Source organism: Marmota marmota, unplaced genomic scaffold, assembly GCF_001458135.2.
Source record: "Marmota marmota marmota unplaced genomic scaffold, marMar, whole genome shotgun sequence".
Lineage (NCBI taxonomy): Eukaryota > Metazoa > Chordata > Mammalia > Rodentia > Sciuridae > Marmota > Marmota marmota.
In genome coordinates, this window is record NW_026000051.1 from 1,042,005 (window position 1) to 1,067,279 (window position 25,275).

General features: G+C 49.4%; 1 protein-coding gene and 1 long non-coding RNA gene across 4 annotated transcripts in view; one reads left to right on the forward strand and one right to left on the reverse strand.

The window, feature by feature from the left end:
- On the reverse strand, window positions 1-24,142 carry LOC125619628. The gene is made up of 4 exons (XR_007351150.1): window positions 24,031-24,142; window positions 21,539-21,551; window positions 10,071-10,075; window positions 1-11 (listed from the first exon to the last, which is right to left on the reverse strand). It is a non-coding gene; the product is annotated as an uncharacterized LOC125619628 (long non-coding RNA).
- Window positions 1-25,275, forward strand: part of Med27 (mediator complex subunit 27) — a 182,628-nt gene that overhangs the window by 145,496 nt on the left and 11,857 nt on the right. The window contains exons 5-6 of one of the 3 annotated variants that reach the window (XM_015497409.2): window positions 9,232-9,339; window positions 17,665-17,823. In XM_015497409.2, coding sequence (XP_015352895.1) covers window positions 9,232-9,339; window positions 17,665-17,823 — 267 coding nt within the window. Of the gene's footprint in view, window positions 1-9,231; window positions 9,340-11,735; window positions 17,638-17,664; window positions 17,824-25,275 lie in introns of those variants that run through there. The other 2 variants (XM_048812841.1, XM_015497410.2) reach the window with 2 other exon arrangements.

Sequence of the window (25,275 nt, forward strand, 5' to 3'; positions counted from 1 at the left end):
GTGAGTGGAGTCTCTCTCTCTTTCTCTGCTTTCTGAGTATCTTTTGAGCTGCTTCCCTCCACCACACTCTTCTGCCATGATGTCCTGCCTCACCTCGCGCCTGGTTGTCTGTGGACTGAGACGTCTGAAACCAGGAGCCCACAAATAAACTCTCACTCCTCTACAATTGTTTTGGTCAGACCTTTTGGGCACAGCAGTGAAAAGGCTGACTAAAACAGCTGCTGCCCCGTGAGCGGTGAGTGTCCTGTGTGGTGGCTTCACCTGTGCAGACTCCTCTTCAGAGCTGTTAGGTATTTCCAGGATGTTCAAGAAAACCACGGCAGGTGCTCCTTCTGCCAGCTACCCTGTGTCCCGCCTGCCTGTGTAAGGTCCCTAGGGAATGGCGCTGTTTTTCGTGTGGCTAGGCCTGCACACACCTTTTCCCTCAAAGGGCTTGGGTGTGGATTTGAATGTATGCTTTATAAACTAAAGTGGACCGAATTTTACTGTGGCAGTTTGGGGGGATTTTGCATAACACTGCAAGGGAAGCCCAGAGGGAGCACCAACCAAGAGCAGGAAGCAAATTCTCTGTTCTTTTTGTTTCTTTATAATTGTGTGTGGATTTTTGTTGTGGGGAAGACAAGATAAGATCTGAACATTTTTTTATTTTTAATATAAAATGGGAAATTATTTTATAATCCTTCCTTATCATGAAACTTGGCAAATGGATGCACCCCTCTGAGGACATTTCCCAGAAACCATGACAGTTGGGATTGAGAAGAGAGGACTGAGTTAAGGCAAAATAAGAAGTGCCTGGATTTCGAACATTGATGGCTCATTAGCAAATGATTCCAATTTATTCATCAATGAAATAAGCCACCTAATGAAAAATAAACCGTATTAGGCAGGGTGTATAGGAACTATTAAAAATAATGGCAGCAGTGATACTAATAATTGCTGCTGTGCGATGAGCACCAGTCGTGATGTGCTAGACCCTTGGTAGCACAGCTGTGCCGTCCTGCAGAGGATTCTGCCATGGAGCTGAGGAGGTCAAGGCCGCTGGGCTGCTCCCCAGCCACACTGCTCCATCTGTACACAGGAGAATCTGAACTTGGGTCCCAGATTCCGAAGCCCTGGCTCTTGCCTCTTTCCATGCTGCCTTTCCCTATGATGAAGAGAAGCCCTGCAGGAGCCCTGACTGAGCCCCTGCCATGTGACAGTCATTCTCCTGGTCCACAGGGGAGGGAACGGGCTTGCCTGCCGTCACATAGCCAAACTCAGGCCTGTTTTTCTCCAGATCTGTGGCCATGACTCTTGCTCTTGCCCTGCTGGTGAGTGGTTTCCTGACTTGTAGGTGGATAGAACCTGCAGGCAGCCTCCTTTTCCCTGGCCCTTGTCACAAGGAAAAGCAGGCTTGGGCTCTTAGAGCCACAAGGACGTGGTCCCTGTGTGGGAGTCGCTTCTGCTTTGCTTCCTTCCCCGCATCGAATTGCTTCACAGGGTGTCACATTTTGTCAGCAGAGGTATCCCTGGGTCCCCCTGTTGAGCAGCAAAGTCAGCGGCCTTGAGCACGAAAGAACTGTGGTTTTCTGTGTGACAGTGCTTCCAAGTCACACTGCCCCATTTTCTTTTTATGGTGTTCCTCAGGGTCCAGTGGCCTCTTTAGCCCCCAGCAGACAGTCTTTCCTCTGGGCCTCAGCCTTGCTGGGGCTCCAGCCTTTGGCTCCATTGGGTCTCGGTTTCCAAGAGAGGCAACATTCCCACCCCCTTGCCTCTGAGTTCCCAGGCCTGTCACCACTACAGCTTCCCAAGCTGCTGTTCAGAGGTCAGTTCTGCCCAGCCCAGCTCCTCCAGGGCTACCACACCAGCAGCTGTGCAGAATTCCACACGCTGACTTAAAAAAAAAACATTAAAATTAGATGAAGTAGGTACTTTATTAGAATCTTATGGTGGGGTGAGGAGTGCATGTAAAAAGCCATTTGTGAGGGGATCCAGGGGTCCTGCAGAGCAGGATTTTGAGCCATTTAGCAGAGTGCCAGGGAAGATTGCTGGTGGCTGAAACATTTCAGTGACCCTGGAGTCTGGTCACCCTTGCTTGTGTGTGAATCATGGGGGCCAGGCAGGAGCTGGGGAAATTGCATGAGGCAGCTTCTGGCCCTGCCCTGAAAAACAGACACCTTGGACTCAAAGCTTTGGAAACCTCAGCTTCCTCTGTTAAGAATGGGATTGAGGGGGCCAGGGCTGTAGCTCAGTGATAGAGCGCTTGCTTAGCATGTGTGAGGCCATGGGTTTGCTCCCCAGCACCACATAAAACTAAGTAAACAAAATAAAGGCATTGTGTCCATCTACAACTAAAAATATTTAAAAAAAAAAAAAAAAAGGAAGAAGAAGAAGAATGGAATTGAGAGCCCTGCTTGGACAGCATCCCTAGTTCCTAGAGGAGAAAGCCACAGCCCCTGAGCACACCCCTGTCCTCGTTATGGAGCAAAGGGGGAGAGCTGTGTAATTTGGAAAGGAGACCCCAGGAGTCCGTGAGAAACCAGGGTGGCCCTGATGCTTTTTTCAGGCCACATCTGAAAGCATCTCTTGGAGGAGCGTCCACAGGAGTAGGGAAGCTCGTCTATACAGCCACCTCTACCCTGACTCAAGCCTCCTCTGCTAAATGCCCTCTCCCTTGAGATTCCCCCTGGTGCAGCGCTCAGGTGCCCTCCACTTACCTCAGGCACGTTGGTCGTTTTTGTCACCTTTTTCAAGGTAGGGGCCATATTTGATACTTTTGACATCCCTAGACCTCAGTTTACCTCTTTAAAACATGGGAGAGTTGGGAAAAATGGTTTTCTGAATCCTTTGCAGTGCCACAGTTACCTACTCCTCTGACTCAGTGTCTCAGGCCAGTGGCTCGCGGTGCAGACATTAGTTGAGATGTTCGCCGTGGCCTGCTCTCCCTTTAGAACTAGCACTTAGGGAAGCCTCTTGACACTGCATGGAAAAAAAAAACACTCCTAAACCTCCTTTAGGTCTCTTCCTGCCTCTCTTCTCACCCCTTTCTTTCTTGTTTTTTTCTTTTCTTTTTATACCTTCACTTTGAAAAACATCATTTGAGTGACAGCAGACCCCGTAAGGATGCCTGCACATCAGAGTCTTACCTTGCTTGTATGTGGAAAACAGCATTGTGGTTGGCTTTATGTTAATAATCGGCTTCTTTTTTAAAATGATATATCCCCTCCCCTAGCAGGCCCCAGACATGCAGCCAGTCTGGGTGGCAGGCCCTGCGCGGTCGCCTTCAGCTCGTACGCCCATGCTTCCTACCAGGGCAGGGTGCTGTCTGGACCTGGGCCCCTCAGCACTGGTCAGCACACCGCCCTGGGTCCCGGCCACAGTGTTGCTCAGTTTGTAGGTGCTTTGCCCTGGTCAGCCTGCCCTTGGAAGGAGTAAGGGTTTGAGTGATCTGCTTCTCTCACCTTGGAGGTGCACTACCAGCAGGGTAACATCTCAACCATCAGAAGTGTTGGGTTTGTTTTTTTGTTTTTTTGGTTTTTTTTTTGTCATGCCAGGGATTGAACTCAAAGGCACTTAACCTCTGAGTTCTCTGAGCCACATCCCCTGCCCTTTTTTATATTTTATTTAGAGACAGGGCCTCGCTGAGTTGCTGAGGCTGGCCTCACGCTCCCAAGCTTCTGGGATTACAGGCATGGGCCACCACACCCAACTCTGTGTTGGTGTTTTGTTGGTGGTAGAACCTGGCCAGGGGCTGGCAGTCCGCACTTCCAAACACTCTCAGGAAGTGGGGACGTACCGACTGCCTGCTCAGGAAGGAGGGTGCTCGCTTTGACTCTGTACAGCATGCCACTTGAACACTCACCAGCACCAGCCACCTCAGGAAGAGTGATGAGCTCTCAGGAGATGTGCAGTTCAGTCTAGAACAGTGTTGCCTGGGCAACAGCAGGCGTGCTTCATTACCAGATGGTGTTAGCGTTTATCTGTGGCTTCCCATAGCCGTTGCCAAAATCCAACCCATAACAGTCAGCGGGCATCTTGCTTCTGACCATGGTAGCATTGGCTAGTTTGTGGAAAGATGTCCATTGGCCTATCTGTGACACATTGTCATATTAGTCTGTCAGAAGTCCAAGGTCACTACAACCTGGCATCCCCATACACTAGAAACTTGCACATTCCTGAGTCATGAGAATCTGACTCACTGTGGAGTGACATTGGTGCGGGAAGGATACTGCAGAACAAGCCTGGAGCTCATCTTGATGGCACACCCAGAGGGCTGGGTCTCCTGCCCTGTCACACCACACTCAGAGGCTCTGTTGAGTGCCTCGCCTCAGGATGTGCTTGATCTGGATCCCCTCTCAATCTCCTCAGCTGGCCCCTCTGCATTTCATTTTGCAGCTGTGCAAACAGGCATGAGCGGCTATCTGACTTGCCCTGGGCACACTGCCTGGATATGGCACCTGCAAGGCAGAACCATTTGCAAAAGCACAGGCACAAAATCTGTACACCAAGTGGTAGTCTCTGGGGTCAGCGAAACCTGGCGGATCAGTGTTGGCAGCTTCGCATGCCTGACCTGCAGACGTGCATGCTCCTGTCTGGCACTCACTCATCAGACCCCACAGTATTGCCCAACTTTCTGGGCCCAGCACCACCATCATCCCATCCCCAGCCACCCTGCGGCCAGCTATGACAGCAGAAGGGAAGATAAGTGGCAAGTTCACCAACATGGAGTTGGTAGCAGGTCTGGCTCCAGCCATGATATTAACTGGCTTCAAGTCATGCCACCTCAGGAAAGTGCAAACAAGGGCTCCAGCTGAGTGACGCTAGCTTCCACTGAGCGCTTCCTCTGTGCTGCCCCCTCCGTCAGGGCATCATCTCATGGGACTCCTCCCAGCCTTTCTGAGATGGAGGAAGCTGACGTTGAGAGAACGTGAGGATCAGGGCCAAGCTCTCCAGGGGCACAGCCAAGTCTTAACTCCTTGTGTGTCTATTCCAAAGCCTTCAAAACTCTGCATGGTGTCACCACAACCATGTTATACATTCAGAAAGCCCTAGTTCTGTGCCTCTGCAGGGCCCTTATTTTTCACAAAGCTCCTTTCTGGCTTTGTGAAAAATAAAAATTGACAAACTTCATAGAGTTTGGTAGATTTGAAAGATGGTAAAAGTCAAACCAGTGCAAGACATCACGGCACTGATGGTCCACAAACCACTGCAGCCCCAAATGCGGTCTTGCCCCAAACAACCAAACCTGAGCCTCATCTAATTGCCAGTTTGTAGGAAGCCCAGAGTAAGAAAGAACATGTTAAAGTGCACCACAGGGACATTGCCAGCAAATCCAGCCTGGAAACCTCTAAAAATAATCCAGTTTCTTTAATAAAATGCAGTGAGGGAGGAGCCTTCCCATTTAGACGAGACTTAAGAGATGTGTTAACCAGTCACACCTGTGGACCATATATGGATCTTAATAGAAGCAAAAAAATTTTAAGTGACTGTTTAAGAGATTGTTTTCATCACTGTGACCAAAAGACGCAACAAGAGCAACGTAGAGGAAGAAAAGATTGATTTTTGGCTCACCATTTCAGAGGTTCAGTTCATGATCAGCCAACTCCACAGGTTGACTCAAGGTGAGACAGAGCATCATGGCAGAAGGGAGTGGTGAGGAAAGCAGCTCAGGAGATGGCATTCAGGAAGCAGAGAGCTCTGCTCACCAGGGACAAAACATGACCCCAAATGCATACCCCCAGGGAACTGCTTCCTCCAGTCATACCCTGCCTGCTCTCAGCCACCACCCAGTTAATCCATTCAAGTGGATTAGTTCCACTGATTAGATTTTGGCTCTCATAATCTGATCGTTTCACTTCTGAAAATTCATTGCCTCTCACATGAGTTTTTTGGGGGACACCTCATATCCAACCTTATAACAGTGACATTGATGAGACTGGAAATCTGAATAGGCTCAACTGGGTGTTTGATGATACTGGAGAGGCTTTGTTTGGGTGTGGGGTGGCATCATGGTTATGCTCTTCTGTTTTCAGGGCCCTTATCTTCTAGAGATATATATGCAACTATTTAACTTAGAAAGGATAGCATGCTCTGGGGGTGTGGCCCAGTGGTAACAGTCGTCTGGCATATGTGAGGCACTGGGTTCCATCCTCAGCACCACATAAAAATAAGTAAATAAAAAAAATAAAGGTATCATGTCCATCTACGATTTTAAAATATTAAAAAAAAAAAAAAAGAATGGCTTTCCTCTTAGGAAAAAAAAAAAGATACCATGTCTATTAGTTGTTGCAAAATAACATAGGGAGGGAAAGGGAGATCTAGGTGAAAGGGGTTGGTAATTGTTGCAGTTTGAATGAACCCATGGGAATCCTTCATACTCTATCACTTTCTCTTGTATGTTTTTAAATCTTCTATAATAAAAGGGTTTTTAAAAACTACATTGGGAGGGCTAGGGCTGTAGCTCAGTGGCAGAGCGTTTGCCCAGCATGGGTGAGATACTGGGTTTGATCTTTAGCATCATATGTAAAAAAATAAAATAAATAAACAAATAAAATAAAGGCATACTGTCCATCTACAACTACAAAAATAATAATAATAAATAAATACTACATTGGTGTTGGGGTAGACGTTGGATTTAGTATGTTTTATTTTGCTTCTGTTCAGTGGCTTGCATAAATGGCATGAACAGAATGAAAAAGGTATGTGTGGACCATTCTAATTGGCTCTGCCCTTGTAGGTAGCAGTTTGGCAGATGGTTTCAGAAACCTTAAAATATTTGTACTGTTTGCCCTGGTAATGTCAAGTCTGCAAATGTACCATAAGGTAGAAACAGTCCCAAATACAGTGGAAGCTTTTTAACAGAAGTGCACATCGCAGCCGGGTTTTTATTAGAGGAAACTTGGAAGCAAGTTAAATTCCAACAACAGGAGAAGGATTAAAAGATCAGTCTGTCACCCTCTAGAACTACCCACATCGCCTCACAGTGCCTAGCAGTTGAGAGCAATGCCTGTCATAATTTTAAGTAAAATTCTGATTTGAAATTATGTGCATATAGTTTTAATTATAACCATCTAGAAATTCAGAAATCTTTGGTAATAAAAGTACTAAAGTGGGGGATAGAGCTCAGTTGGTAGAGTGATTGCCTAGCATGCACAAGGCCCTGGGTTCAATCCCCAGCCCAAACAAACAAACAAAAAAAAACACTAAAGGGGGGCTGGGTGGTGGCTCAGTGGCAGAGCACTTACCTAGCGTGTATGAGACACTGGGTTTGATTTTCAGCACTGCATATAAATAAATAAAATAAAGGTCCATTGACAACTAAAAAATAAAAATACTAAAGGAAGGTCCCCAAAATGTGAATGGGATTATCTTTGAATGGGAAGAACAATTTATCTTCTTTTTTCTCTAATTTTAGAGTTTTGCATAATAACATTTTTTTTCACTTTTTAAGCTTTAGCTGGCTTTAAAATACCAAAATTAACTTTAAAAAATTGTAATATAAAATTTCTGATGTCTTTAGGGTGTTTCTGAAATCCACCTTGAGAAACTTAAGAAATTATGACAATTTGACAGTAGTCAGCTAGATTTGGTGTTTTGAAGAAACAGTTTTTAATTATCCATGCTTCTTGCAAAAGAGGGTTAAAATATTCAGTTGGAAATGGTGGCCCTCCTGCAGGAAGTTTGAAGCCTGCCTCCACTCAGCCCAGGGCCAGGCCACCTCCCTGGTCCTCATTGCAACACCGAGACCCTGTTATTTTCCTCCCCTCCCTCCTTCCCTTACAGTAGGCTGCTTTTGACTTAAGAGTTGCTGACCCTACCACTGTGGTTTATTGGCATCCTTATAAGTAATGATTCTCAGTCACTCAAAAAAGAACCTACTGAATGTTACCTGGTGTGCACAGAAATAGGTGTTTATTAGCGCTCCCTTAAATGTAAACAAATGTGTTGCCTCCCACTCTCACCCTACTTCTTTTCTGTGCTGGTTTAGGCATATGGAAACAGGTGTCAACCCAGCACTCAAAATTATTGAAGGAGGGCTGGGGTTGGAGGTATAAGCTTAGTGGCAGAGACCTTGCTTAGCATAGCGAGACCGTGGATTCCACCCCAGCATCACAAAAAATAAATAAATAAAGTTGTTGAAGGAGCCAGATATTGAGTTGTTCATGGGCACCCAAGAGTACTCAAGGGAAGAGGACCGCAGCCGCTGGGCCGGCCAGTTGAAAAACTGCAAGTAATAGGGAAATATGGAAGTGTGGCCCAAGGTGGCAATTCTAGAAACTGACAGCAGGTTGGTGTCAAAGGATTGGTATTGCCATGTGGGACTGAGGCTTTTGTCTTTTGCAGACCAGCAGGGCCGGCTTTCAGCTAATTCTGTGATGTCAGGCCCCATGGGAACAACCCAGACCCGCAGGCCTTGAACGGGTCCTGGATCAGGTCTACCTCCAGGGTCTCATCTGGGAACTGAGAAAAAGACTTAGCAAAGTATCAGAAATTTCCCAAGCCCCTGGAGAAAGGGCAGTGCTGTTGCTATTCTTGGTGCTGAGTCCATCCCGAGCGAGCGCAGCGGGCTTCTCTCTCCCTGGCACATATGAAGGTGCACTTTTTTTTAGGTGTTTTTTTTAATCCATAATACGTGCTCAGGTTCTAAGAGAGTAAGAGCACTTAAATGTGTTTCCAGGATCATGTTTCTTTTTCTGGAGATAAAACCAAGCAACTTCCTTTTACCTTCAGACTGTATTTTGGTACTACTTCTCCACTTTCTACCAGCTGCTATAAATAGATGGTTCATCTGTGGGGTCCTCGTGCCGGCACTGACTCTCCGGATTGTGCACTCTCCATGTTCCCTGGATATAAATAGGGCCATGCTAGTATGAAAATAAATGTGCTCGCTGAGTCCTAGAATGCCAGAATTATAGGATCCTAGCCTTCGGAAAAAGATGATGAGTCTATCTTAAGATGGTAGGGGGTGGATACTTTATCTAGCAGATAGTAAACATACGCAAAAATTACCCAGAATGTTTATAAGCCAGAAATACAGATAAATTCAGGGAGGTCAGATGAGCTGGGCCACAGCACCCTTCAGTGGTTACAGGAAAATCCTGAGTTGTGGAGTGCCTCAGGCAAAGGCTCCATGTCCCTCCAATTGTCCCCTGCAGCCTCACTCAGAAGCAGCCTAGCCAGGTAACTGTTGTTCTTCCAGTGCTGTCAGCTGGGAGTGATCTGCATGTTCAGTGTGTGCTTGTGTTTTGACAGGTGACCTTGGGGAAGGTGTTGAGAGTGATCGTGGTCATGAGGAGCCTGTTCATTGACCGAACAATAGTGAAGGGGTATAACGAAAACGTCTACACGGAGGACGGCAAGGTGAGTGCTCTGCAGTCTTGGGGTTGTGTAGTGCTGTTCTGTCTTGTTCTTTATTTTCTGTATTCCACAACAAATAGAGTCCCAGATGAATGGCATTAAAAACTAGCAATCATAGCCAAAATGATCGACAGACAGAGGTTTGTCAGCGTGAAGATGAACGTGTACAAAAACATTCCACTCTGTCTACTTGCATTTTTCATCAAGCTCCTGCTTTTCCTCTAAGCCTGATGCCCTTAGTTGAATTTCTAATTCATCACCTTAGACCCCGGCTGCCTCATTAAACATGTCTTCTGAGGAAATAGATTTTTTCCCCCAAAGTCAGTCCGTACATCAATAGCCCAGCGTTCAGCATTTTGCTTTTCCTAGAACCACGAGGAAATGCGAGCTGATTTGACACAACTTGATGACACTCTTTCCACAAAACTAACAAGGAGCCTTCAGGAAGTTGCCTACTCACAGCCACAGATGCTGACGCCACTGTGGAAGGAGGACACGTGCTGTCCAGGGTGTCTGTTCTGTGGGAGGCTCACCTGGGTGGACCCCTAGTCTCTTGTGACTCCACACTCTCCATATGGCTCTAAAGAGCAGCCAGGGTCTTAATGGGAGCCAACAGCTTTCATTTGTGCTGCCTCCCAAGCGTAATGAGCAGCCTTCCCAGAGACTCCCAGGTCCTCCCAGTCCTCACGATGCCCCCTCTCAGGAGTCACCCCCACCGCCCCCCCAACTCTCACTCAGACTAAAAAGTTTGTTACTAGTTCTCACCCCACAGTGACCATGATGCATTGAGAATAGAAGGTTCTTCAGAAACAGGTGGAAATGTGCTTAGCAAAGGACGTCGTATTACACGAGCTGCAGCCCATGGTGTAACGTCTGCTTTTTGAGCAAGTCACCCACATCCCAATGTCCATGTGCGTGCTGGCCATGTGGAGAGTCACTCATCCTCTAGCTCTCGTCAGTCTCTGCACCAGAGCAGGTCATTCGTTGAGGGGAGATTTCCGTTTTTCTTTGGGAAAAATCAAACTGTCCTTGGAGGAAACATGGAGGCGGGGGTGAGCAGTCAGGCAGGTGTGGCCTGTGAATGGCTCTAAACTCTGGCAGCAGCTCCAGAAGGAAGTCCATGCACTGTCCACAACTGACGCCTCTCCAGGTCGGTGCATACCCTGCAGTGGGACCTGGCCACTTAGAGGTTCCTTGGGTCTCTCCAAGGTTGATGACGTGTAGTCACACCTGGTCTGACTTACAGGTGAACTGGGAAGAAGGGTCAACTATAATCAGGACCATTCTCATCAGTCACCAAGTCATGATGCCAGTGAGGCATACTCGAGCGCAGAGGAGGACTGGATTTTACCTGCTTTGCCTGATACCCTCAACCTTTCATTGATTTAAGTGCCCTATACTGAGAGTGTCCAAAACAACATACAACCAGCACTTAGCCTCTGCCGCTTGGTCAGTGCCGGGTAGACGATGGCTAGGGTTCCTTTTATTCTGCACTTAAGCATGAGCATTGGACAGCCCTCTCTTATGTACACCTCTAAAACTTCTCCGATGCCCTCTTCCCACACCGCAGATACTTCTTCTCTCCCATCTCCTTGACCTTGGGCTCCCCAGGGTCTCCCGCCCCCTCCCCTTGGCCACTGTGGTCCAAACATGGATCACTCGTTCAGACCTCCTCTCCCTGACCCTCAGATCCCACCAGGCCAGACCCAGGCTCATCGTATGTCTCCCTACACTCACTTCCCTCCTCTTCTGATGTTGGTCACCACATCACCTCCTGACTGCTGGAACTTTGCTTCCTTCATCCCCCACGGCTGATCTGTCAGCTGGTACTCGCCCATGCATGCGCTCTGCTTCAGTGCTCATTATCTCTGAGCTGAACACCTGCTCTCCCTGCCTGGAGTCCCATCTCTGGTCTCCCTTCCCTCCCAGTTTGTCCTGCCCTTGGCTTTCGGGGCCGCCTCCCTAAAATACACATCCTCACAGGTGACTCTCTTGCTTTTTACCCTCCCCTGCTGCTTGGAACAGCCCTCCCCAAAGTAAGAAAGCAGGATGGCAGTGGGCGCTGGGCTCAGAGCAGTCCACAGTCAAACAAGCTTGAGAAACACCTGTTAGAGAAAGTTGGTCCTGTTTTTTGTTTGGGGTGCTGGGGATGGAACCCCGGGCCTCATGTGTTCAGCATGTGCTCCCCCACTGAGCTGCAGACTGCAGAGATCCCAGGGCCGTGAGCGCTATGTGCCTTGTCTGGAAGGGAGCTCACTGTGCGCAAGATGTTTCTATCTTACTGGGTCACCGAGCTCCTTCCTCCACCCTTTATTCTTAGAGCATATTGTGACACTGGCATTTTTCAGAACACACTTCTGAGAACTCCACTTGCAGACTAAACCCCATCTCCTCCTCAGGGTGCACACTGGTGACTTGGCTTTCTCCGCCTCCTCTGCTGCTGTCTACACCATCCCATCTCACTCCCCGGCTTCGGGCTGCCCAGGACTCCAGGACATGCCCCGCTCCAGCCCGCCTTTCCCTGGGATGGCTGCCCCTGTGGTCCACCTGACAAGGCCCTTCTCTCCCCTTTACACTTGCCTAACATAGTCGTCTTATCTGTCCCATTGTCCTAGGGGCCTGTTATGGTGACATGTGCTCATGAGCATGGGCTCCGGAGGTGGCAGAGCTGGGTGCACCTCCACTCCCGGTACAGAGGGGTCACATCAGAGTCTTGAGCACCTGTTTGCCAGTTCTAGAATTAATTAGTATGGTGTGCTTGCTTACCTGTCCCTCTTGCAACTAATAGAAATGCCGGTGACAGTAGCATGTCTTGTCTGGTGGCATGACCGTTCAGACATTGCCTGCCTGGCTGTAGGCTCCCCAGCTGTCTCGTCTCGCAGGTGAAGGAATGGGCTATAGGGGGGTGGATCCCTGTGCCCACAGCCTCGCAGAGCCAGGTCTCAAACTTGCATTGAGCTGGAGCTCCCAAGGGCATAGACCCTGTCCTGTGACTCTGCTGTATCCCTAGGGTAATCCTCAGTGCTTGGAACACAGCAGCAGCCTGAGCACATGTGGGAGGCACGGGGAAGCCGCCTGCGTGGAGTATGCAGTTGCGTGTTGAAGTGTCTTGCACATTTCAAATGCAATGTAACATTTGGAAGGCACCATTGGAACCTAAGGTGTGGCCTACAAGAACAAATTGTCACTTGAGTTTTGTTATTGCAAAGGTGCAGCCCTGCATTGGCTGAGTTGGTGCGGAAGTGGCTGGGGGGTGGCAGTGTTTTGTTGTAATCTCCCAGAAACAGCCTTAGGGCTCTGGATGAAGCTCAGAGGGCTCGCCTCTGCCTCTGCCCACCACGCAGCTGGCAGTTTCTAAATGGTTTCATTATCCCCCTTACTGTGGGAGTGCTCCTCGCCACCCCCAGGTTGCAGACCCAGCAGGGCTTTTCGCCTGCAGAACCTGTCCCAGCAAGACTCTGCTTTGCCCTCTGCAGAACAGCCACCACCCTGACGCCCTGTCTCTTCACCTGTAATGCATGTTTTGATACCGAACACCTGATGGCTCTAATAGAAAACACAAATGCTGCTCCGACTCGCCCACTGCTCTTCACTGCCATCTGGGAGTCAGAGCCGTGGCCGTGACTCAGCATGTCAAAAGGCGGGATCTAGAGCAACACCTGGCCATTGTCCCGATCCTAAGCCATCAGGCTTCACTGAAAAAATTTAAGTGTCTCAGTTGGATTTGTCTTATTAGGGGATTTAGGTTATGTTAATGCTATAGCTTCATTAATTACCCCATATCAATAAAAAAAGGCAGCTTTTAGCCTGCAAGCCTAAGAGAGGAGAAGAAATGGTGGTATCAAAGGAAACCTTCAAAGACAGCCAGAGCTGTCTCCAGGGTAATTTCTGATCCCGCATTCTTTCACTTCAAAGTTGGGTGTGTGTGTGTGTTTGGGTGGAGGGGGTTGGGGAAGCTGGAATCTGATTTCTCTAATAAGTGTTGGCATCAGCCCTGTTTGATATTAGATGCAGGGAACATTTTGATTTGTTATAGCCTTTGAAATTGTTCAGACGACCTTCAGAAAAATGGCCTCTTGTTACTTCTAGGGAGAAGGGTGAAAGCCAGGAGAGGGGAATCCGGTTTAATTCCCATGCAGAGGGGGCCCTGAAATTGTGCTTTCAGCAGTTTTTTTTGTAACAAATGCGTGTCCTGATTGAAAGTGAAAAGCTGAAGAATAATAGACCTGCAACACCGAGTTCCTCCCCAGACTTCCTCTTCCTTCTCCAGGGAGGGCGGGCAGGCTTAAGGGGATGAGCACATGAAGTTTGCACGGTTTTGAAAACTTGAGAAGCCATGGAGAAATCTATCCCTGTCACTCAGGTGTCACATTCACCCAAACTGATGGGTCTGGTCACCTGTTGACCTTGCAAGACAGAGCTCCTAAATAAAGGCTTTAAAAGTTGAAACCCCTGTGGCTCATAAGTTCTGTTTTGAAATGTCCATTTTAGATCATCTAAAATTCATTGTATGCATTGCTTTTCAAAATGAAATAAAGAATTGATAACTTTCTGAGAAGCTGCCAGAATTTCAGATACTGCTAAATGAATTTTAGTGGCGATGATTACCATGGCAGCAGGCCTCGAAGCAGATTTGCAGTGTTGAACTCTGCAGGAGAGTGCCCCCAGAAGAGCTGTGCAGGCATCAGCGTGGGGGCTTCCGAGTTGGTGGCCCATCTGAAGTCAAGCTTAAGGGCAGCCTCCGCCCCCAGGGAAAGGGGCCTCTAGACTCACCTGCTTCCAGACTCCTCCACACAGCAGCTATGTGGCATTGGACAACTTGTTTAACCTCTCTGGGCCTCAGTTTCCTCGGCTGTGAGTTGCAAATGATCTTATCAACCTCGTGCTGGGAGGACAGGTAAAGTACAGGCCATAAGACTCCTCAGCCAGCCATGCCTGGGCTCACCGGTTGTGACAGGAGACAGTGGTTATCATGGAAGTTAAAGTGATGTGCCAGTGATGGCAAGTCATGCTGATTGTTCTTTTTGGTCACTGTTTTCACTAGTTGCCCCTGTATAGAGAGGCCTTAGGACACCTCCTGAGAGCAGATGTGTCTGTGCTGAAGTTTTTGGTCATCCTTGGGAGAGGTGAAAATAGACCCTACTCCCACCCTAAGACACGTCTTCCCCTCCCCAGAGGCCAGGATGCTGCTCATAGGACTGCAGACTTGGCCAGCGGTCACCACAAGGTCTTTCAAATGCTTGCCAGCAAACCCAGGGAGCTCACCTTCTTACCCTGACACCGTGGTTCAGAGTCATTTTTAGTTCATCAGGCTGGAGGCGTGCAGCCTCACAATGCTCCTTTTCTGAATATTGCAGCCAGCAAAAAAACGGGTAGCCATACCCGCCCTTGCAGTGGGTAAGCTGGAGCTAATAAATATTCACGCAGCTATGGCGTAGCTCCCTGGATGAATTTCTGAGATCTTCCTGGCCCTGAGGAGAGGTGGCATTGACTCCAGCACACTCATTTAAATGGCTTTCTTTGGCATAAATCTAGCGGAAAATCAAGTACAGACCACCTGCCGTGTGGTCCTGCAAAAGAGGGAGCCCATTGTTATCCACCCCTCTCAGCTGTGTGCACCAGGTGAAGGGACCACATTGTCCAAGGCCCCTGGCTCCCAGATGGTAGAGCTGTCCCTAGGGTCCTGAATAATATATTTAAACCTCCTTTGAAAAAGAGCAGCACCCTCGCTTTGAATAAGCTAGGAGTGTTCTGAGAATCCACAATGAGCTGCAGAGCCCGCTCCTAATTAAACCTTTGCATATTTCTTCATAGATGATGTTTTCATTAAAACATTTTGAAGATACTGAAGGTGTTTTAAGACAATTTTGTGTTTAAGCAAACACTGATACTCTTTAGTTTGTGCAGATTCCTCTTCTGGCTCTGCGTTTGTCTTCTGCTTCCGCGGGGCATGACGAGGCAGGAAGGGTGAATGGCAGAGGGCTTCAGAAGCAGCAGCTGTGGGCTTGAGCTATAAGGAGAACTAGTTAGTCCCAAGTGCAGACATTGATGCTGCTCTTCCTGAAATGTAGATTTAGAATCTTTGGCATCTCCCTGTCATCTTGGCAGTGATTTGGGTAGAACTAAAAGATGCAAAAAGCCATTCATATTCACCCTGCAGTTCTGAAGAATCTTTAAGTGCCTCATTTGTTAAACCTTAGGCCAAACTGCTATACTGAGAAAGTAGCAGGAACCTGGCTTTGTTTCCCCTCTGTGACCAGCTGCCCAATGGTATACTTTAAAAGAATTGATAATGTGGGGAATTAATTTTACCTATTTCTTTTGAGGTTTCCTTCAGAGTTATCTTTGTCACTTTTCCCCTATAAATTGTTAACCTGTCAAATTAAAACTCTAGCGCCTGGAGTTTTTTAGACTCTTCCTCATCCGTTGGTTGAGGGCAAGGCTGGCTATGACTGCAGACTGGCCACATGGCCTTTCTAGGAAGCGATTTAGCAGGAGTGGAGGGAGGGAGTGGACCGGGGGCTCTTGTGGAGACCAGGAGGGACATGGTGCAGCCCTGGGACCTGCTCAAGGAGGGATTGCAGTGTGTTTCCAAGTGGAGGGCAGGAACGTGCCATCAGCCTCTTCTGCAAGGGCGCTGGGGTTGGCCAGCTGACCTCCTCCACCCCAGCAGGGGCCTGCAGAGCTGGGAACCGTCTTAGCCTTCTCTCCTGCAGAGTGTTCACCACAGTGAGGGTGACAGGAGACCAAATGTGAGCAGGAAAACCCTGGAGAATTGGATGAGTGCCTGGTCACAGCCCAACTTTTAATTTTCAAGGACTTTTTTTAGAAAGCCAAGTGCTGGTGTATTTCCTCAAAATAGAAGCCAGGTCAAATGCAGCCATTCCACTTCCTGTCCTCTTAGAGGAGTCTCCCCTGTGACTTGCTTCTCATTCTCCTGGTGGCTCCAAATCAACAGCGTGACATTCAGGCCCAAACAGCCCCGTCTCGGACTCCTGCGTGACCACTGGCCAACCCCAAAGGCAGGTTCCAAGAGACCCATCCTCCGGCATTTCAATTTGCTCAGCTCTTGACCTCGGATATTAAAGCCAACTTTCCAGCACTTCTGGGACTCGCTGAGAACTTCTTTAATCGTGATCCTTGGGCTGTCTCCAGCTCTGTACTGGGGTGATTTGGGGTTTGCAATACTTTACTGCTCTTGAAATAGGGCGAAGGCACAGGTCTGCTTCATTATGCAAACTGTGTTTGGCTAGGGTAAACCACAGCGAGTTCCCAGCCCATCGGCATCAAAGTTTACCTGGAACACCGCTGAAAAGACAGATAACAAAAGGAGAGCACTCCAGGGGAGGGAGCCAGGAATCTGCACCTATTTTTAAATCCTACCTAGGGGTTCTGACCCCAACCAGGTTTAAACACCACCAGGTGAGGCTCTCTGTAGGAAGTCTGTCCAGGTAACCTTGGCTGTTGGACAGCTCTGGACCCGGACTCCTTACCTGGAGAGTGAGGCTGCTAATGGAATCAGCCACATCCGCTCATTCTGGGGATTAAATGAACCCATGTGGAGGGTCTGGTGGGGGCCTGCCGTGGGTCAGGTGCTCGGTAGCTGGATCCTGCTAGTTTTCCTATACCCAGCAAAGACCTACTGACGCCCACAGCATGCTTCGGATATGGGGAGGAAGAAAGGCCTCCTGCCATCGCTGAGCTTATATTTCTCTGAGCAAATCAGATAGTAAATACACAAAGAAATGATAGCACCTCGGGCAGTTTCAAGTGCTATACATTTAAATTTTTGAAAGGGTGTAGAGAATCAAGATGGCAGATACTGGGAATGATATTTTGATAGGTAACTGATAAATGCCTCTCTGATAAGGTGACATAGAGCTGCAGGACTTGTAGGAGAAGCCATGGGAGAGCTTGTGGAAAAGAGTCCAGCAACGAGCTCAACAGGTGCCAAGATCCTGAGGCACATGAGGTGCAAGAACCGCAGTGGGAGTCAGGGTTTGAGCAAGTGCTTGATTGCCTGTGTTCCTCCATTTGCCTTCCCTGTATTCATCCCTTCATTTGTTTTTCTGAAGTCACCTACAGATTGATAGAGAGGAAATTTAAGCAGAACATTTAAGATCTTCAACCCCAGATCCTATTCTGTAATCTGAATGTTTTACTTTTTCAAGTTTAGTAAGGATAACAGTAGTTACGGTATCATTTCTTAAAGGCTAGAATTCTGAAATCATTGCTAATGATTTTTTTCTTTCCCCAGTTGGATATATGGTCGAAATCCAACTATCAAGTATTCCAGAAGGTAAGTCTTACTTTCTGCTTCTCCTTCAGGATGTGTTAGCAAAACACGAGGGCATGGGGAGTAAGCATTGGCCTCCAACCAGAGGCTGTGGAAGAAGTTTAAAGAGCCAGTCAAAGCTGCTCACCGCGCACTTCCATCCACATGGCATGCCAAGGAAGCAAGACCTTAGGATGGAAATCCCCAGAGGGGTACGAGGGAAGGTGCTGGGGCAGTGGAAATGCTCTTTTACAGCCATGGTCGAGATAACACAGGTGTGCATGTGTCAGAACTCAGAACTGCACACCTGCTGTGGGTAGGTTTTATTATATGTAACTTACACCTTAAAAATCAGGGGCTTTGGGGGCCGGGGCTGGGGCTCAGTGGTAGAGTGCTCACCTGGCATGCATGAGGCACTGAGTTTGATCCTCAGGACCACATAAAAATAAAACAAAGGTATTGTGTCCACCTATAACTAATATATACACACACACACACACACACACACACACATACATACTATACATACATACACATACATACTTTAAAAATCAGGGGCTTTTGAGTTGCTCCAAGGTCAATTCCATTTTGCAACTCATTTCTCAAAGAGTTCCAGGTGCCTGGGTGAGGCTTCACCCCCATTTCACACTCTGCTGGTAGCTTGGTCAGGCATTGGGCTTCCTCATGGAAGGTGTAAGTGAATGTTATCCCCAACAAAGAGGGACGAGAGAAACCCCAGTCCCCAGCTCGACATTTCATCTTCCCAGAGAACCTCCACGCGCAGGGAGCAGGGAGGGCTTCCTGTGGTGCTTCCTTCATGGCAGCTCACCTTGACCCCTGACTCATTTGCCATGATAAGGGGCAGAAGACCTGAGCCAGGAGTGGAGAAGCAGCCTGGGGCTGGAAAGCACACCTTTAGGGAGCCTATACGTGTGAGCAGCCAGAATTCAAGAACTTACCCCAACTAAGTGCCGTGAGACGTTCTTGATTAGATCTGCCAACAGCAGGTGCGCGGGCTGGAGTGCGTTACTAGCGAGTGTCCAATGCTGGTCCCTTCACAGTGGAAGATGTTAGCAACAGCGAACAGAGGAGGGGGCTGGGCCCCCGTTGGTGTCATTTACACCTCCTTACAAATACAGTGCTCCCAAGTCAAGAGAGAGTCACTGAGAAAGCCACTGCCTTGCCCTGCAGGGAGCTCATGCCTAGGCTTTAGTGCCAGGATAGCATTTGTGATCTTGGCATCCTTATCTGAGTTGCCACACCTAGAGCGGTCACTTGGACATCGTGCAGAACATCTCGGCCTTAAGCGCTAGCTTTGTGTGCTGGCTCGCCAGGCTTTGCCCCTGGCTCTTGGCTGAAAGCATTCTAGAGAGAGAATGCAGCTCATCATTGGCATCTTGTTTTGCTGGAACGGTGAGGGACATTTACAACCGCTGCTTTTTCCTTTAACCTGGTTCTTATCTTTGTGTCCTCTGTGAGGTGGCAATGAGTTACCTTCTCCCAGCTCCACAAAAGCCCTGTCCTTCACCAGGCAGGAGCCCTGCAGCCCAGACCCTGGACTTTAACATTGGTCCCATTTCCATTCCAAAGCCCTTTATGGCAGTGGGGGCTTTGCAGTTCTGGCCTTTGCATAGCTATCCCTCCCACACAATTTCTGGTAAAATTAAGTGTTTTTGAATATAGGCAGAAAGTTTAGTAGGGAATTGGGAAATGTGTGCAACGTAGATTTGGTGATGCATAGATTTAAAGAGACAATGCTGCATCTTTATCCTGCCTCTCCTGAAAATGACCTGCGGGGGGTTCTTTGCATTTATTAAAAACTCCAAACACACACAGAAGCAGTGTTTAGGATTAATATCAGTCTAGTTAGAGAGGGTTAAGAGCACCCGCAGTTCCTTCCCTGTAGTTGATGCTATGTTTGAAGCCGTATGGTTGGGGACTGTGTATCAGCTGGGGAGGGCACAGAGTCTCCCGAGATTCCTCTGTCATCTCTGCCTTCCCCTGTGTTTAACTAAATGGACTTGACCTCCAATATGACCTGTACTAGATTAAAGAATCACAACTCGGGGCAGGTGACAGTGCCATCTGGTTAGAACTAAAGGCGGATAACACTGAAGTATTTTTTTTCCTTCCAGCAGTTAAGAATTAGTAGATGGAGCTGGGCATGGCAATGCACATCTGTGATCTCAGCAACCTGGGAGGCTAATGGGATTGCAAGTTCAAGGCCAGCCTCAGTGACTTAGCAAGTTTCTAAGCAACTTAGAAAGACCCTGTCTCAAAACAAATAAATGAAAAAGGCTGGGGATGTGGCTCAGTGGTTAAGCACCCCGGGGTTCAATCCCTGGTACCAAAAAGATAAAAGGGAATTAGTAGATGGAAGAATCCTCATCTCTTCCTATCAGAGCATTGCCTGATCGCTGCCAGATGAAGCAATGTATTAGAAAATAATACAGCACAGAATTAGATTAAATCCTTTCTCAAAAAAGCTTCCAACTGGTTCCCACCACATGAGCAGTTTGGCACCTTGTCGGAAAGTTCACGCTCCTTGCTTGCAGAAGGTAGTGGTGGAGTGATCATGAAGAACAGGCAGTCAGGGTCCCTTCCTGGGAGCTGGGGTGCACTATGCTGGTTTCACTGTGTTCACCTCAGCCAAGGTGAGGTCAGCCCAGTCAGATGGTGGCACTTCCTGTGCCCCAGCCAGGCCTGGCACTAAACAGAGCTGGGGCTGTTTCGTCTGCGGCAGACTCTGAAGCCTGAGCAGCCTGTGGGTGATGGTTAGCATCTCAAACTCAAAATGCCAAAATAGAAGGATCAGGCAGCAGTGTTCTAAACTTTGCTTTTTAGGACCAGCTATTTCTCAGAATTCTATTTTCTTCCTGTCCACCCACTTAAATCTGGGGTGTACTGATTGATGCTGCTTATAGCATTTTCCTGAAAGACCTTGTTCAAGAGCATGGAGGTAAACGTTCCCTTTCGCCCCTAACTGGCCTGCTTGCACCCAGCCATGTAGACTGGCCAGGGTGGACCTTGTTACCAGCATCGTCTGGATCCATGCATCAGGAGGTGGTGTGACGTGCACAGGAGGCTCTGGGTCTTCAGTAAGGGGGTGTCTCAGGCAGAAGACGGTGCCTAAATGTCCTGACAGTGGTAGATGCACAGCTGTGCCCTCTTCTGAGAGGGGGACTCTTTCCCCACCACCCTCTCCACACGGCTGGCCTGGGGTAGAGCCCCAAGGCTGCGCCTCTCAGGCAGTCATCACATGGCTGTATTTACTGGAGGGGAAATGTTCCTGCTGGACAGTAGCAGCATGGCCACTAGAGCCTGCTAGGAAGGCAGGAAGCCCTCAGAGGTCGTCTCCTCCCTGTGATCCAGGAGGGGCGGTGGAGGGAACTACCTTGCAGAGCCAAAACTTTTCACTTCTGAAAAATGGCATCAGAGGCTAGACAATAGAAGCACACCCCTGTCAGATTCTCCTGGGGCCCATGCCTGCTCCCTAGTTAAAGCCACAGACCTGAGGTTCTATAGCAAATTCCACCATGGGAAGCAGACTTTGGCCTCCTTTTGTCTGCAGACGTTGACTGTCAGCGAGCCCTTTCTGTCGTGCTCGTTAGATCCTGTACCTGAGTGAGGAAGTGGCCTCAGGCCGGAGACAGCTTGCTGTGGGGCTGCGGCTGCTGACAGGTGCCTGCCATTCGCTGCGCTCCCCCAGAGGCTTCTTGCGCTTCATCCTGGGGCGAAGCAGCTTTTCATAGCCAGCAAGTCTCCAGCAGAGTAGATTCAGAGAATGGGACTTGGAAATAAGGGGACCCTCTGAAAGGGCAGAATCACAAAGGCCGGGAAAGGTTTCAAGCGTGTTAGTATTTTTCTGACATTTAAACTCTGCAGGGGCAGGCACTGTTTTGATCTTTAACCCCCTCATTTCACAACAGTGTGCACTTCCCTCCAGCAACTCAGGAGCGGGAGCCAGCCTGCAGCTTCTCACTGCGTTAATCTTGGCGGCAGGTGGAGGGCTGGGAGAGGGTCAGAGCCGCTCAGGTAAAGGGCAGAGCAGCTATGGCCACAGAGCTCCAGCACTTGCGCCACAGTCATTCTGCCCACAACAGAGGGGAGAGTAGCCTGCTTGGGCCTGCTCTGTCAGGACTGGCTGTGGACAGGTGGACTGTCCAGCAGGGTGCTGCCACTCCTTCACCCCTGTGTTTGTTCACGCGTCCATTTTTTTCTTTGTTCTTTTCACTTACACACGACAGTGGCGTGTGTTTTGACATACACTCATACAGGAGCATAACTTCCTGTTCTGTGGTTGCACAGGGCGTGGAGCTGCACTCGTCCTGTGTGCATGTGTGAATGCAGGAAAGTGATGTCTGGTTCATTTTACTGTCTTTCCCATTCCAATCTCCCCACCTTCCCGCCATTCCCCTTCATCTAATCCACTGGACTTCTGTTCTTTTCGCCCGCCCCCACTGTATGTTAGCATTCGTATTTCAGAGAGAACATTTGGCCTTTGGTTTTGGGGATTGGCTTATTTCACTTAGCATGATGATGCCCAGTTCATGTGGGCCCTGTGAAAGACCAGGCCCTGTCTGGGGACAGGCTTTATCCAGGATGTTTACTGAGCGGTCACTGGGTGCTTTTCAATAGAAGGAACTGAGTGAGCTCTCTAAGACCCAGTTCTCTGAAATGTTAGTGGAATCCCTAGTATTATCTTGGGTGTGTTGAGGATCTGCCCCTGCAACCTAGGCTAATTGAAGTCCTGAAGCACAGGAGCCTTCCTGGAGAACGGAGCCCTCACCAGCTGGGCTGGGTAACCCATGTTACCTGAGCACATCTGCTGTGGCACCTCACACCACCCAGACGCTCAGGAAACTCGTGAAAGACCTGAGAGAGTCCAGAGCTGAAAGTCCCAAGACCTCAGGCCATGTTGGTCTGCATCTTCCCAGGGCCCTGTGTAGGAGACTCCCACACCTAGAGTGCCCACTGCCGGCGACCACCCAGAAGTTGGCAGAGGGTGTCTGCTCTTGCCAGGTTGTGTGCCTCTGACTGTCCCGTGCCTGTGTCTCTTGAGTGCTGTGATCAGCGTCTTCCAGTGAAGAGAGCTGATGTTTTAAAGATGGAGCGTGGGGTCATTTTCATTTTGCGTCTGTGCATTCTTTTGCTGCCTCATGAGTGTGTCTCAAACAGACAGAGCTAGGGGACAAATTTCACAGATGGGAGGGTAAGGGGGCAGCTTAATGTAGGCAGTGGATTCCCGTCTGTGGACTCTGACGAGTGACATGCAGGAGGAAGGCGTGCACCAGTAGTTGGATATTGACCAGTTTCAGGGAAGGAGAGGTCGGGTGGTCCCAGGGTCATCCCCGAGGGCCACCCTTTCTGCAGCTGATGACAGCTGGCCTGCACTGACCAGGCCAGATAAGTATATGCCTCAGTCCGGGGACCTGGGAGCCGAGGGCAGCAAGGAGGGGCCCCTCAGGCACCTACCTGCTAGAAAGCCTGTGCTACCACCTTCTCTCTGAAGGGTCTGGACATACAGCATCTAAACCTAGGTCACACTTGATCATTTGTTTCCCTCTTGGGATCCCCCAGAACTTTCCCTCCAAGGCTCCCTCGGCCACTGCTGAGTGTGACCATGGCTGAGGTACCCACAGTCTCTTCTGCGTGGTAGTAGAAAGGGAACCAGGCAGTCCCGGCCTGGCCTGCTGATGTTCTCAGGGACCCTGAGTTGCCCTAGACATGGCCTGTGCTTCTTGCCATCAGAGGGATCACAGGATAGTCACCTGTCAGCTCGGTGGCTTCCTCCCGCGGGACTACACAGGATGCACAGGTCACCAGCTGGACTGACAGCTTCGTCTGAGAAGACCCCTACTCCGGCCAGCCTCCATCCCTCAGCCGAGCAGTCTGGAACCCTGAGCACAGGCTGCCCAGCTGAGCTGATCCCATTCCAAGCCTGACTTTCCTGTGTGCTCCACATGGAGATTGTCCCTGAGAGAGATCTTACAGCACAGTGGCCAGGAGCCATCTACAGGTGACCAGGTCCTGGCTCCACCGCTTACCCTTGGTGTGAGGCTGAGTTGGCTGTTTCTCTAGGGCTTACAAGGTGACCTAACAGCATAGTCCCTGTCCTGCTCAGCTTCTCAGAACTGCCTGTAGCCAGTGGCCCTCCTCTCCTGCAGAAGTTCCCCATCCCCTCCGTGCCCTTTGGCTGGGATTTTGCCCACAGGCTTCTCACCTCCTCTACTGCTTCTCCTTGTGTCTTTGCTGCCACCTCTGCCCATCTCTTCACAGTGGACACCACGGCTCAGAGCATGGACTCTAGATTTGCATCCAGTTCTTTCATGAACCATTCAGCCTCTCCCAGCTTCAGGTCCTTCCTCCATAAAAAGGGAGAAATTGTCATACCCACTTTTGGGGGTACATGTTGTGACGATTTACTGTGATAGTGCTGGCGAAGTGCTTGGTACTGGGTTGTCCATAGCAGGTGCTCAGTAACATGGTGGCTGCTGCATTGCCACAGGAGCAGGGAGTACTGGAACTCAGAATCTGCAGCCATCTATGCACATGGCCCATTTTAAGTCAGGTGTTTACGTAAACCAGACCAAACACTGACCTGCCCTAACAAAGCCACTTGATCCCACCAAAGCCATCTTTCCTTTGCTCTGCTCCTAGTTTCTCTTCCCCTGGACACAGAGGCAGCTAAAGAGGGAGTAAGATCCTGGAATTTCAGCCACACACACCTGGGTCAGTGTCTAATGTGCTGAGAGGGCTTGGGCCCCTCCAGTGACCCCCAGAAACACCTGAGATGGATGTGTCCTACCCTGAAGGCTTGTTCTGCTGGCGAAGCAGGGCAGGGGAGGCACGTGCAGTCTTTGTTCTTCCTCCTGCCATTGCCTGAGATCTGGTGGGAAGTAGGTGGTGCTGTCTGGATATTCTCAGGAGCCCAGAAGCCTTTGGCTGTTTCTCTCACTGCAAGGCATTCCTGGAGAAATAATGCCCTGTGCCGAGCGTGCGTGGAACAATGCAGGTGTCTCTGGGCCAGGACTTTCCTGGCAGCCAGCGACATTCTGGCATTTTACCATCTGGAAAGCATCGAACTTTTTTCTTTTTATCTAAATGAAAAGTCTTAATTCCTTAATCCTGAGAAATGTCAAGGACCCTTCATGTGTATCCCCCCTCAGCCCTGCGCGAGGCCTTGAGCAGAAGTGGAAGGCGGTCAGGACCCTGGAGAGCTCCACCACAGGCCCTCCTCCCCCGCAGTACTCTGTGCCCTCTTCTCCTCCCATGCCCTTGCTCCCCTCCCTGGACCCTTACTGGCTAAAAATAAAAAATAAATACCTCTTCTCCTCATCAGAGTTCTCCTGGGTAATTGGGACCCAGTACAGAGCCACTCCCCAAAGGTGCTCTCCAAAACTCCGAGCTGAGCCTGAGAAGACAGAAACGTGGCAGGTAGGCAGTGTTGGGGTGGGGAAGTCTGGTCTCGGGTCTGACCAGGAACTGGCCAGGGTATCCTGAGGGTTGTGCTAGAAGTACAGGCCAGGGTTTCCCCAGCTCAGGGGATGGAACAGGCTAGGGAAGCACCCTGGGCCGAGCCCTGAGAAGGTAAGGGCTTAACTGGATAAGAGCGTTCCAGACAGAGGGGCGGCCTGAGTTCAGCTGCAGGGACAGATGGCGCC